This window comes from Phyllostomus discolor, chromosome 2 (genome assembly GCF_004126475.2).
Source record: "Phyllostomus discolor isolate MPI-MPIP mPhyDis1 chromosome 2, mPhyDis1.pri.v3, whole genome shotgun sequence".
NCBI classification, from domain to species: Eukaryota; Metazoa; Chordata; class Mammalia; order Chiroptera; family Phyllostomidae; genus Phyllostomus; species Phyllostomus discolor.
Window position 1 is genome coordinate 124,772,876 of NC_040904.2, and position 14,433 is coordinate 124,787,308.

The 14,433-nt window shown below is 45.7% G+C and overlaps 1 protein-coding gene across 9 annotated transcripts in view; it reads right to left on the reverse strand.

Moving 5' to 3' along the window:
* The window catches only part of IQSEC3 (IQ motif and Sec7 domain ArfGEF 3), a 112,780-nt gene that overhangs the window by 66,509 nt on the left and 31,838 nt on the right, over positions 1 to 14,433 (reverse strand). For all 9 annotated transcript variants that reach the window (XR_004901465.1, XR_004901463.1, XR_004901464.1 and 6 more), the window contains exon 2: positions 8,191 to 8,274. Coding sequence is in view for 6 of the 9 variants with exons in the window: in XM_028532832.2 (XP_028388633.1) it covers positions 8,191 to 8,274 (84 nt within the window). In the remaining 3 variants the exon portion in view is untranslated. The remainder of the gene's footprint in view (positions 1 to 8,190; positions 8,275 to 14,433) is intronic.

The following is a 14,433-nucleotide window of genomic DNA, read 5'->3' on the forward strand; positions in this document are numbered from 1 at the left end:
CCCACCAGTCTGTGTGGGTGGTAGCACCGGGGGCGTGACTGAGGCAACACATTCAGACAGCGGCAAGGAGGAGGCAAGGCCTTCACCTCACTGCGCTTCGTGTGGCTGTCATCTTAGCTTCTGCCAGGGTCCACCCTTGGACTCTGAACAAGTGGCTCCTCTTCTCTGAGTATTTCCTTGACTATAAAATGGCCACAATAATTCTTGCCCTTGTGACCTTTAACGAGTTGGCAATGAAGCTCAATAATGAGTGAAAGGATGAGAAGGAGCTTTGTAACCTGGAAAATGCTGCACACATGTGAGTTGTTAAGGTCACGGCTGACGTTCCACTTCAGCCTCCTTCATTTCCCATCATTTCTGTCCTGGGAGTGACTGGAGCAGCATGTGGGTCTAGGACCAAAGCTGAAGCCCATGGCATGGAGGAGGGAAGGGGGCACCACGCCCTCCCTGCGGCACTCCGGGGGCCCACCGCCCAGACTGGGCAGCCCAAATGTGTGGAGAACAGGGAAAATGAGAGGAGGCAGTTGTGCAAGGACTATAGGTTATGAGTGAGGTGAGGATTTTCTCCTTTTTAAAACTTCCTTTTGTGTTTTAACAATAAGCAAAACAGAGAAAGAAAAAACCCACGCACTGGCTTTCTTCTCACATATGCTCATATTAGTTCAAGTGTTGCCTTTCCCATATGCCTCTTGAGTCTACTGTCTATATCACATCGTTTGCCCCTTGTTTGGCTTTGTGGATGCTCCTGGTCTCTCCATGTGTCTGTCTCCTCCTTGGCCAAGGCACAGTGCCTTCCTAAAGAAGCACTGCTAGGAGGGCCTTGGAGATTAGACAGTTCCCCCACCCCACGTTATAGCTGAGGACACTGAGGCACAGAGAAGGTGGGCACCTTATCTAAGTCGGGTTTCACCAGGAAGCCTGACTTCTACCTTGTTCTACACTTCTCCAGCTGGGAGACGGTGGGTAAGGCACCGGTGTCCCATCCTCAGTCTTCCACCTACTCAGTCAGGGCCGCTGCATGCCTTGGCTTGCTTCCAGCCCCGACGTCCTGAGGTTCTAAATCAACAGACCCTTCTCGTAGTTCCATCTGGGGCCTCTCCTCACTGGAGACCACAACACATGCCAGTGTTCCTTCAGAGACAGCTGTCTTCCCCAGTTTGTTTTTTAATTGTCACCAAAGAAATGTCAAACTCTCCTTTCTTAAGCCATCCCAAGGTCTCTCAAAGGCAGTAAAGTCTTTAAGAATGCCTGGTATGATTAAATCACATTTGCTATAGATTAAGATTATTTCTTCTGTTCTGATTTTGTAAAACAAATTTAAAACCCTTTTGGTCATACATCAGAAACACGTATTAGAATTACAAATTATTTTCATTGTCATAGTGTTGGTTAGAAGATAAATGAATAAGTAATGATGCCCTTGCAGAGGAGAAAGACCAAACAAAACAAGAAGAGCACAGGAGACGGTGAGGTCAGATAAATCTCTAGGCCTGATGGCAAAGAGAGGCGACTCTTTCTGGGAATGAAAAAAAATCCAAAAGATTCAAACAAGAAGTTTTCAGTTAATGAAACAAAATTTGTTTCCCAGAAAACTGGACAAAACTCTTCATTAATAAAGGCTGACTGAGCAGAGATGGCCAGACATTCCTTGTGGTATATTTCATTTTGTTGTTCTGGAAGTATTATCGTTAGTTGTTTATTTTTTTAAATAATAAAGCCTAGAGTTTGGGGTGCTTTTTTTTACCCCTAATAAATGTTCTCTGGGTCATCTTCCTCCTCAACTTGGTTGCTCTGATGTGTTTTCTTAATTTGCCTGGAGTCTGAAAACAGCCTCGTGCACAGCGGGGAGGGCAGGAAAGAAAGGCCTGACCTTCTCAGTCCTTGAACTACAAGTCAAGTTCTCCAAGAGGAGCTGACCTCCAGCAGCCTGCTTCCTGTGGCTGGGGAAGTGGGAGCCAGCCATGCACCCCGCTGCTGCACCTTCACTCCCTGTGCTCAAAAACACCTCCGTTTTGTTATCCGACTCCAGTGGCAGAAACTGCAGCAGATGCTCGGTTCAAATCCTTGCTCTGCCATGTCCCAGACATTGGGACCTTGGATAAGTCATTCATTGTCTCTGATCCTCAGTATTTTTGTTTGTGGCGCAGGAACAATCATAGAAACATTTTATAAGCTTTTAGCAAGAATTAAATACTACTTGTGCAGCACATAGCAAGTGCTCAGTATACAACAGCTAGTGTTCTCGTTCCCTTTCTTATGGGTGGGGACACAGAACACAAACACTGAGTGAGGAGAGATTCTCTGATCATCTCTCAATGCCACTGACGGAAAGGTGAGTGTCTTAACAAGCAGCCCTTTGCAGGTGGGCGCCAGCCTGGCCTCACCCACACTGTGTAGCCCTCTGACTTAGGTGAGAAAGTCTGACTTGTGTAGACTTAGGTGAGTTTCCTAAGTCCCTCTGGTGACAACCTAGGCCTCACAAAGAGACCAGTCTCAGAGTGTGGCTGAAGGCCTGGGAGGGAAAAGTGCACAAAGAAACTGACCTGGACAAATACTTGACTCCAAACATGAGTTTCACATCCCAGCTGAGGAACGTCTTCTGAACAGAAAGTCAAACATCATGACAAGACACAGCTTTTCTAATGCTTTCTGGAATTAGTGGGGGTACCAACTGCCAAGGTATCAGAGTATTTTGACATCTATTTTGTTGTGGTGCCTACCAGGTCTGGCAGGGAAGACACAGGTGGGGCAAAATGCACACAGAGGTAAGGTGACAGGTCACACAGTTCCTTGGGGGACAGATTTCACTAGCTCTCCGACCACATTCTTCTGCCATCTTGTTGTGGTCACCCTCAGATATGGAGCCCAGCCAAGGTGAATTCTGCTGTAACTACAGGAGGTCCTCAGAAGACTGGTCAGCAAATCTGCTCAAAAAGCCCAAATGAGAAGGAGCAAGCCTCTCCCCTACCCCTTCTGTGCCCCCAGTGCTGGTGTCTGAGGACACCAGACAGAGTCCTCAGTCCCCAGAGTCCCACATGGGCCAAGCAGGCAGGATGCTCCACTCCAGGGCAGGGCATGGGAATTTCTACAGCTCTGGCTCAGGTCACATGATCCCAATCCTTGCAAAGGCCTCTGGGAACTACACTCTGAAGGAGACCAGACAACTTCCCCTTAGCCTTACCCGCCCCCACCCCCAACCCCTATCCCTACCCCAAGGCCTGGGAGAGAAGCTGAGGCTTTTATGTGCCTCTCTAGGGATTTGGAGACTAAAGTCTGCAGCCCCTCCCTTTTCCACCAGTGGGTGGGGCAGGTTTCCCAGCATCCTGTGAGCCTCAGATGTGACAAATGGAGTAGGCACTGACACCAAAGCTCCCAAGCCCAGCAGTTTGAAGACTAAACTGTGTTGATTGAGAATTTAATTGCTCCATAATGGCTGAGTAAACACTGTCTGGTCCATTGATCATGCCTCAGGCCAGCTGGGGAGAGAGGAAAGGCAGCGGGATGCACAGGACAAGACTAACAGAGGGCTCTCCCTGAAGTCATTCTTGGAAGGGTGACCTTTCTTCCAGAGCCTGAAGTCACTGCCACATACACCCTGCGGGTCTGCGGGCTGGTTAGCAGGTGACAGACAAGAGTGGTGGAGGCACCAGGAGGTTCTGGTTATTGGTTAGGCAGGAGGCTGTCTCAACGCATGCAGTGGGAAATGCGGGCTACAAAATCCTTTTTTTTTAATGGGAGGAAACATAAAACCCAGTGCATAAAAAAATAAAACCCAGAAGATTACAACTAATATATTAAGAGAAATTAATTTTGTATGACTGGATTCAAATTTTATTTTCTTTTTATTCCTGTATTTTCCACATTTCCAACAACTAGCAAGTGTAACTTATAATCAGAGAAAATAAATGTTATTTAAGATTAAATGAAGTATCATGAAGTATTTCTCCTATGCTGCTTTAAAAAAAAATCCTAGTAGCAGCTCTGTGGAAAGAGGATGCATTTGGAGTTAGGCCCGGGCTCACCCTCTCCAGCCCCAGAACTGATTCCTGCGGTCCCTCTATCAAGATACCCAATTTCTCTCCATCTCAGATTCCTTATCTGTAATTGGGAGAAGCCACTATCTCACAGAGAATTAAGTGAGATAAAATATTGAGAGTGCTTAGTACAACATTCCTGGCATGTTCAATAAACATTGTGTTCAATGAATATTAGTGTCTTTTCCATTCTGGAGTAGGGCAGAGTCATTTAGGAAGAAGGACCAAACACTGGGGGTGAGTTAGTTCAGTCTGCTGGGGTCCAGACTGCACCCCATCCCCACCGTTATCTCCCCCTCAGCAAGCTGGGGGTTATTCTGTTTCCTCCCCAGCACCTCCTCTTTCTGACCTGCCCCCCAGCCTTTTGTCATTACCTTTATAGAAGCCAATCTTCCTCATCTCTCTCTACTGCCACCCACGGAAATAAATGGGCTGCCATTCTCCTAGATGCTAGGAGGCAGCTAGCCAGCTCTAGGGTCATTGTTCCGAATGTCACTGAGAGACTGAGGGGGAGGGGAACCCATGGGATAGAAAGTAGGGCTGCAATTACTAGCCTCCTCAATTCTCCAGAATAAAGCCCTTGCTATCAACTAGCAGCAGGGAGGAGGTGGGGAAGGCAGTTGAAAGAGCCTGGCATGGACTTGCTGCCCTCTGGCTGGCACTGGGCCCACTCCCCCAGTTCTTACCTGAGCACCTGTTACCCTGGTGAGCACAGGCTGTTTGCCTATGGATGTGTGAACCTAAGCACAATGGAGCCCACAATAACTGCCAGCCCCATAGCCATTCCATTGTACCCGTCCCTGATGCCTACCACTCAGTCTCCCATCTCACAGACACACAGCTTCCAGACTTGCTCAACCTCAGGGAGCACCACTTCCCACTTCTGGGAACATCACTTCTTGGGAGGCCCCAGGTCCCAAGATAGACTTTTCCTGACCCCATGCTGCAAAGGCTGTCTGTTCTACAGATGGGGAAGCACAGAGGAACAGGGCTGGAGCTTCCCCCTCGTTGGGAGGGAGTGAGGATCTCTCCAGGGCCTGGGGCTCAACCCTGGGCTGAGGATTTTCCTGCCCACCCCTACTGCCCCCCCTGCCCTCCACAGCAGCTCCTCTCTGTCAGTTTACACAGATCAGCAGCACTGAAGCCCTGAGGGCATGACCCTAAAGGCTCAAGGAAAGGAATTCTTGCTCAGCCCTACAGCTTGGGTATGGCAAGGAGGGGACAGACCCGTCAAACTTGAGCTGACCTTGGTCACCACTGGCTTTAGGGTACAGTGGAAGAAGGTGAGGGGTCCTCTGTGGCCAGCTCTGTGATCACACAGGAAAGGCCTCAGTGACCCTGAGATCTGATGATTGGTTTGGATTCTTTATTGATGTCTCCTGTAGAGATTAATTGGCCCATTCCTAGAAATGCTCAGAAGAGGCTGATCCGGCTGGAGGCTGGCTGAGCGTGTGGGAAACCAGACTGGCCTATGGGGAGGAGCCTGGCTTGTGTTAGAGGGCTCTGTGCTGGCCCTCAGCCTGGTCTCTGACCTCTGCATTCTTGTAGAGAAACTCACGGGGAGGTGGGACACCTGGCTACAGAGGGGTTAAGGGCTGGGAAGGAGTCAAGGATAGGGTTGGGAGCAGGGATGTTGGGAGTCTGATGGGAGAAAACTTATCTCAGGATGGAATTCCCCCACGAATCCAAGAACAGACAGACAGACTGACACATACACTGTCAGAAAACATCCAGATAGGCTCCTTCTAGAGAAGCCAAGAAACTGTCATCAGAGGCACAGACAGACAGACAGACAGAAACACACTCTAGGAAACTACAAACCAGACAGACAGGGCAACTTAGAATAACTGGGAACAGAGACGGACAACAGGTGGACCAACTTGGGTGCCGAACTACCTGCCCACCCAGAGGGGAGGGCTGCAGTAGGCAGCACCTATAGGATCTTCTATGAACCAACATTCAAGAAAATCTGCCACCATCCACCCTCCCTCCTTAAAGCACCCTTGCCCCAAGATTAGGGCCTGCCCTTCAAGGAGGAAACTAAGATAATAGGTTTCCTAACATCTCACCCCAAATCTTGGAAAAGAGCCTTTATTCCCTTGGAGCCCAGATCCCATGAGGGGGCAGCACCCCTCCCTACCCCCACATATACCCTCCTCTCTCCCACTGCTTCTCATCAGGAGCCACATGGTAGGGCGGGTCTGGCCAGGCAGAGGAGGGTTGGCACGTGAAAGAGTGGGAGGGGTGAGTTTGAGAGAGAAGGACCAAGGAAACCCAAAGGAAGATCTCTCTTGTTGGGTTTTGTGAGAGTATGATGTTACCCATCCTCACCAATGCCTAGTGCTTGGGTGTCGGCAATGGGGTAGAAGGCAGAGCAGATGGTTTCCTTGCCGCTCCTCCCCTGACAGGGAGGAGATCTTTTAGAAGACACAGGAAGAGCCAGGGCCCGCCATCTCTTTCTTCCCAGACCACCTTTGTGCCACTCCACTCTCTGTCCTCTCTACTTCCTCCTCCACTTTCTCATTCTTGCATTTCCCTCCTTCCTTCCAGTTTCCAGGTGAGCCATTCTCAATTTGGAGGCATCACAATGCCCCTCTAGATGGGGGCCTTCTCAAGGACCCAAATGGTCTTCCTTGTCCTTATGCCTCAGCACAACACTTGGCACAGAGACCACCCAGGGCCTTGCACAGAGCCGGGTCCTTTCCTTTGCCTTCCATCCTCCGGTTTGGTCAGCTGCAGGGAACAACCATGCTTCCTGCAGCCTTGGATTGAAGGATCTGGAGGGGGTATTGTGGCCCAACTGCCACAGTTTCCTTGTCAGAGTCCTGCCTTGCACCCAACGCCCTCTGACTTCCCTTCAAGGAGAAATGAGTAGTAATGCCTTTCAGGGAGTGGTGTCCTGTCCTTAAGCTCGATAGCCACATCTCTGATTATTATCTAGTTATTGACCAAGGAAGAAAGGGAAAGATCATGGAGTGGTTAAATCCTAAACCTGGAAGTGGCGAACAGGGAGAGCCAATGCCCTAAGTGTACATCTGGGTGTTGGTATTTACTGGCTGTGTGACTGTGAGCAAGTCCCTTGAACGCTCTGAACCTCATTCACCTCTCACATAAGACAGGGATTATAAAGCCTGCCTGGTCTTATTTCCCTAAGCAGGTGAGAGGCTCAGTGAGGTTATGTGTAAATGTTATGTTCTAAATAGACCAACCCCTTCCTTATACAGGTGAGGACACTGAGCCCCAGGGGAATTAAATTGCCCAAATTCATTCTGACAACAGGAAACTGTAGATGGGGCAAATTTTAGTTCAGAATGAAAGGATCATGTCTCTGTATGAAGTAAAGAACAGGAGAAATGTACAGAACTGTGAGACAGAAAAATTGATGGAAAAGAGAAGAAAACAAAGTGTAATGGGGACAGAGACTGACAGTACACACAAATCAAGATGAGAGGGAGAGGAAATTGGTGTGGGCAGGGAAGAGGGGATGGAGGAGCAGAAGGGCAGTGAGGGAGATGAATGTGGGAGGAGAAAGGTGAGAGCATGATGGAGAGAGAACACAAAGAAAGAAGACAGGAAAAAAGAGGGCATATGAATAACTCAAAACAAGATGAAGGAGAAAGCCTGGGACAATGACACCAAACCCTGACTTTTCAATACTCCCTTTCCTTTCCAGGTTGTCAGCTAACTCAGCGAAGTTTGTAAAATCCTGAAATTAAACTCAGTCATCTTGGGTCCTTTACGGAAAGAGAAAAATTAGGAAAAAATGTAAATATTTGATTTAAGAGGAAATAAGGGCACTATCATTGACTGAACAACTATTGAGTGGCAGACAACCTACTGAGTGATATATATATATAAACATCAATTTCCCTTGTCAGTTAGAAGTATATTTTATATAGGCCATTTAGAGGGTAGGAGCATAGATTTGGGATTTGAACAAAAGGGTATAAGGTCCTCAAAAGTTCGGAATGGCTCATCTGGGGTCCAGAGGAAGCAAAGAAAAACAGAAGTATGAGGAAGGAGATAAAAAAAACAAATGAGCAAAAACACAAGACCCAAGAGGAAGAGGCCAAATGGCACAATGGTGTGTGCTTTGCTCTGCGGGGCAGGACTGTGGAGGTGGGGAGGGGAAGACCACCCACCAATTACTGCGCACCTGTGGGAGGCCAGGTCAGCACAGGAGGGCTTCTGCTCGGCATCAGCGGCTGGGCAGCAGAACTGGTGCAGCACGGTCTCATTCCTGTGGGCAGAGCAGAGGGAGAGCATCAGAGCTCGGCTGAGACAGGCTGGGCCCAGCCTGGCTCTCTGACACCAAGGCATTTCTGCCCTGAAACCTTGCCCTGTGTCACTGAAGTCTCCAGCACTGCTCCAGGGAAGGAAGTGCAGCATCGATTCTCTGTCATCAAGGCCTTTTCAGTCACCCATTAGGCCCAACTCAATCACCACCTCCTGCTTGCATTGACCTCTTGTAGAGGAAGAGTAGAGAAAGTAGGAAGAGTAGGAACTCTTCCCACTTCTGCACCTCTATCCCCTCAGTAACGCCTCTACTTGTATGAGCCATTTATTTCCTCTGTCCTTGGTCGTTATCATAATTCTTTATAACCCCGTTCTCCACTAAAGTCCGGCAAGGCAGGACTAGTCTATTCATCTGTGGCGCACAGAATTGCATGCAGTAAACATTTTAAAGTTGTTTATAAGCAAAGATACAAAGCACTCCTACAGAAACTTTAGTGTTGCCAGATGAAAATCCAAGGTATGGTGCTTCATGGATTTGTCTGATGCAGACAAAAAGCCAATCCAGGAAGCAGAGACATGGTTTTAGTGCCAGCTAGCTAACTGTGTGATACCTAGTTCACCTCTTCTGGATCTCAAATCATTTACCGATGAAATGATGGAGTTGAGCTAGAGAAGTGGTTCTCAGCTCCAGCTGCTTATTAGACTCACCAGGATATTTTAAAACCTACCCTGCCCAGGCCTTGCCTACCCCCAAGGACTGATTCACTTGGTCTGGCCTGGCTCCCAGGCACCAGGAATTTTTATAAGCTCCCAGGTGATTCTAAAGGCAGCCAGAATTGAGAGTAATTAGACTAGATAATTTCCAAGTTCCCTTCCACCTCTAAAATGCTGCAATTTTAATATCCACTTTGAGCCAACTTGGGACTTACTGTTGAAATTACTTTTTCATAAAGTAATACTGTCCATTGCTTTCTCTCTCTTAGCAAGCAGTCACTGCACTGGGCCTTATGGAGTCAGACAATATCAGGCCTAAAAGCATCCCCAAAGATCACCTGGAAGAGATTTTTAAACGTCTTTAGCTTCAGAATACTTTGTCCAAATCCAGTCTTTACTGGAAGCTGCTAAATTTGGCTATCCTCATGGAAAAAAGTAACGCTGAAGCCTACCTTAATTTGACAGAAATAAATTCCAAAAGATTGCATGTTTAAATGATAAAAATACAACAAGGGAAAATAAAGAAGGAAACTTAGGAATATAGGCTATATGTTAAGGAGAGTTAAAACAGGAAACTGAAAAGCCAGTAAAAAAAGATAAACATACCTGACTTCGCAGAAGAAAAATATCCGGTATGAAAAAAGATACCCCATTAGATCAAAAGAAAAGCCCTATCAGTGTGGCTCAGTTAGGTGGGCATGGCCCTGCAAAGTGAAAGCTTGCCGGTTTGATTCCCAGTTAGGATACATGCCTGGGTTGCAGTTTTGGTCCTTGGTTGGGGCACGTGCAAGACACAACTGATGGATGCTTCTCAACCTCCCTTTCTCCCTCCCTTCCCCTCTCTCTAAAAATAAGTAAATAAAATCTCTAAAAAATAACTCAAAAGACAAATGACAGAATGGGAAAATATATTTGCAACACATATGACAGAAGGCATATTAATATCCTACTTTGAACTCAGTAGAAAAAATTGGTAAAGGATATGAATTCCAGTTGACACAAGAGGAAATTCAAAGAGCCAAAACAATGTAAGGAAAGATGTTCCACCTTATAGTAAAAAGGCAAATCCAAATACCCCATGCTGGGGCAGGGCTGGGAAGCTGAGCAGGAGAGGAGCAGAGCTCAGAGCAGCTGGCTCAGGGGGTTTAGTCATCACTCAAGCAAGATGCGTATTAAATGTCCTCAAAGAAGGCAGTGTGGACCTGACAGAGGGGAGCCCAGGGCTCAGCCAGAAAAGTACCTTGTTTCTTAACTAGGAAGCCCAGGAGAGAGTGGTGGTGGTGCTGCAGCAGACCTAAGGGGCCAGCTGGCTGGCTGGAAGGGGAAGAAGGCAAGTGCGGCCAGGAGCTACTTAAAGCTCTGCCAGGGCCAGGAGGGGAATCATGGGAGGCTGCGCACCTGTAACTACCTGCATCGATATTTTGTTTGAGACTCAGGAGTCCACTGTAAGGCTATAAAAACAGCTGAGTAGTTTGGAGAAACTGATGATGTGTGCAGTCCTGCTGTGGATAAAGCTGGCAGAATGAAGAAGGGGATTCCCAGCAGGAGAATCAAGGAGGAAAAGCTGGAACCCACTGGGGCAACTTTGAAGGAAAAAACCCTGCTCCACTTCACCAAGTAGAAAGTAGCGGATCTAACCCCCAGTCTTTAAAAGGAAGCAGTCAGGGAACATCACTAAAGGTGTTGTCTTGAGCTCCAGAAAAAGGGAGACATCATAAAATCATGTCCAGTCACCTCCCCACCCCCACTCCCCCTGGAACCATCATCACTAATGCTGGTAGCGCCTGAAGAACAGGTTCCTTTTTTATTTTTCCACTTTCTCTCAATTTTCTTATCTCCTCCAGTAAGGCTTCTCTATTTAAATATGATGAATAGAAGGAAAAATACCCTCATTTCCTCAGAAGTCACTCCTATTATAAGGAGTGGGTGGGGGCAGGGTGGGGAGAGAGGCTAAATATCCAAAACGACTTTGAAAAACAAGAACAAGTTGTAGGACTTACACTGTGTGCTTTCGAGACTTAAAACAAAGCTACCACAATTAAGGCAGCTTGGTGTTGGCATAAGGATAGACATATGGGTTGACTGAACCATATAGAGGGGCTAGAAACAGAAACAAACTGTATTGATTCTTGGTAAAAGTATCAAGATAATTTAATGAAAAATGATAACCTTTTAACAGCTAGTGCTAAAATAATTGAATGTCCACATGCAAAAATGCCTTTAATCCATACTCTGACCCATAAATAAAAATTGATGTAAAATTAATCGTAGATCGAAAATAACAGATAAAACTATAAAGCTTCTAAAAAAAATGAGATAAAATCTGTGACTTTAGAATATGCAAAGATTTCCTAGCTAGGACATGAAAAGCACAAACCATAAAGAAAAAAAATTCATAAATTAGACTTCATCAAAAATTTAAAACATTTTCTCTTTGGAAGACACTATTAAGAAAAGTAAATCATTCTTTTTTTAAATTTTATTTTATTACAGTTGACATTCAATATTATTTTATATTAGTTTTAGGTGTATAGCACAGTGGTCAGACAATAATATACTTTACAAAGTGACCACTCCCACATTCAACCACCCACCTGGCACCATACGTAGTTATTCGATATTACTGACTATATTCCTTATACTATGCTTTACATCCCCATGACTGTTTTGTAACTACCACTTTGTCACCCAACCCCTGCCCCCGAACCATCAGTTTGTTCTGTGTCTATGAGTCCATTTCTGTTTTGTTTGTTTATTTTGTTCTTTAGATTCTGCATATAAGTGAAAGCATATGGTATTGGTCTTTTTCTGTCTTATTTCACTTAGCATAATACCCTCTAGGTTCAGTCGTGCTGTTGAAAATGGTAAGATTTCATTCTTTTTTATGGCCAAGTAATATTCGATTATATATATATATATATATATATATATATATATATATATATATGCCACAACTTTTTTTTATCTAGTCTATTGATAGACAGTTGGTCTGCCATACCATGGCTATTGTAAATAATGCTGCAATGAACACAGGGCTGCATATATCTTAAGAAAAAGAAATAATTTTTAAAACACACTAATAGACTTCCAGCCAAGATGGAGGCATAGGTAGACACACTGTGCCTCTTTGCACAACCGAGATAGGGACAACAACAATTTAGAAACAAAATAACAACCAGAACTGACAGAAAATTGAACTGTATGGAAGTCGGACAACCAAGAAGTTAAAATAGACACATTCATTCAGACAGGTAGGAGGGGTGGAGTCGGGCAGCTGGGCATGCATTACTGTGCCAAGAGCCGAGAGTGTTGGGACCAGGTGTGTAAGGTATTGGGGCGTGCAAGACCACAGCCAGAGGACCCTGAGCGCGGAAGCGTCATCTGGCAGACCCTGGTTGAGGGAGGGCAACCAGCAGACCCAGCGAGGCAGTGACTGTGAAGCAAGGCACTGCGCACAACCCAGATCACAACACCGGGAAATAGAGCCAAGGGCACTAATTGAAAACACCTGTGGGGGGTGGAGGTGCAGGGAGAGACTCCCAGCCTCACAGGAGAGGTCCTTGGAAAGTCCCACAGGGTGCACAAGCCCACCCACACAGGAATTGGCACCAGAGGGGACCAGTTTGCTCGGGGGAAGCAGCAGAAGGGACTGAGGTCCAACAGAGAGCAGAGAAAGTGCCATTGTTCCCTCTCGGACCCCGCCCCCACATAAATGTCACAACCCAGAGACTGGGGTGCCCTGCCCTGCTGACCATCTAAGGCTCCACCCCTCATATGTAACAGGTGCGACCAGACCAAGGGAGGGGGGTTGGCGGGGGGGAGATGGGTCAAACAGAAGTGAAAGCCACAGAACTGGTACCTTTAAGCAACTGAGAGATGGCCAACCTATCAGATGCACAGTTCAAAGCACTGGTGATCAGGATGCTCACAGAATTGGTTGATTTTGATCACAAATTAGATGAACAAATGAAGACTACAATAAGTGAAATGAAGAAAAATGCATAGGGAACTAAAAGTGATGGAATGAAAGCTGGGTCTCACATCAATGGAGTGGACCAGAAGGAAGAAGAAAACATACAATCAGAAAAGAATGAAGAAATAAGAATTTTAAAAAATGAGGAGAGGCTTAGGGACCTCCAGGACATCTTTAAATGATCCAATATCTGAATTATAGGGGTACCAGAAGGAGAAGAGGAAGAACAACAAGTGGAAAAGTTATTTGAACAAATAATAAAGGAGAACTTCCCCATTCTGGCAAAGGAAATAGACTTCCAGGAAGTCCAGGAAGCTCAGAGCGTCCCAAAGAAGTTGGACCGGAGGAGGAACACACCAAGGCATATCATAATTACATCACCCAAGATTAAAATGAAGAAGAGAATTCTAGAAGCAGCAAAAGATAAGGAGACAGTAACCTACAAAGGAGTTCCCATCAGACTGTCAGCTGATTTCTCAAAAGAGACCTTGCAGGCAAAAAGGGGCTGGAAAGAAGTATTCCAAGTCATGAAAGGCAAGGACCCACATCCAAGATTGCTCTATCCAGGAAAGTTTTCATATAGAATGGAAGGGCAGATCAAGTGCTTCCCAGATAAGGTCAAGTTAAAGGAGTTCATCATCACCAAGCCCTTATTTTATGAAATGTTAAAGGGACTTATCTAAGCAAAAGAAGACAAAAATGTGAACAGTAAAAGGACAGCAAACTCACAGTTACTAACAACCACACCTAAAACAAAAACAAAAAGAAACTAAGCAAACAACTAGAACAGGAACAGACCCACAGAAATGGAGTGCACATGGAGGGCTAGCAACAGGCGAGTGGGAGGAGGAGAGAGGGGGAAAAGGTATGAAGAATAAGTAGCATAGGTGGTAGGTAGAAAATAGACAGGGGGAGGGCAAGAGTAGTATGGGAAATGTAGAAGCTGAAGAACTTATGACACATGGACATGAGCTAAAGGTGGGGAATGTGGGTGGGAAAGGTTGTGCAGGGTGGAGAGGAATAAAGGGGGAGGTAACAACTGTAACAGCATAATCAATAAAATATATTTTAAAAACACACTAATAAAAAGACAAAAACCTTATAAAAATATACAGAAGATTTGAACAGATTCTTTACTAGAAACATAACTTATGACATTATTAGTCATCAGAGAAATGCAAATTAGAACCACACACTCACTACAATGATTAAAATGTAAAAGTTTGATAATACCAAGTGTTGAAAAGGGTATGGATTACTCTTATACACTTCTGGTGGGAATGTAAAATGATGCAATATTTTGGAAAGCAATTTGGTAAATGTCTTATAAAGTTAAACATGAATTACTGTATGCCCCTACAATTGCATTGATGGGTATTTAATGAAGATAAATAAAAATATGTGTTGACACAAGAATATTCATAGCAGCAAATGTTCATAGCAGTAAAAAACAGCAACACTACACATATATGGTCA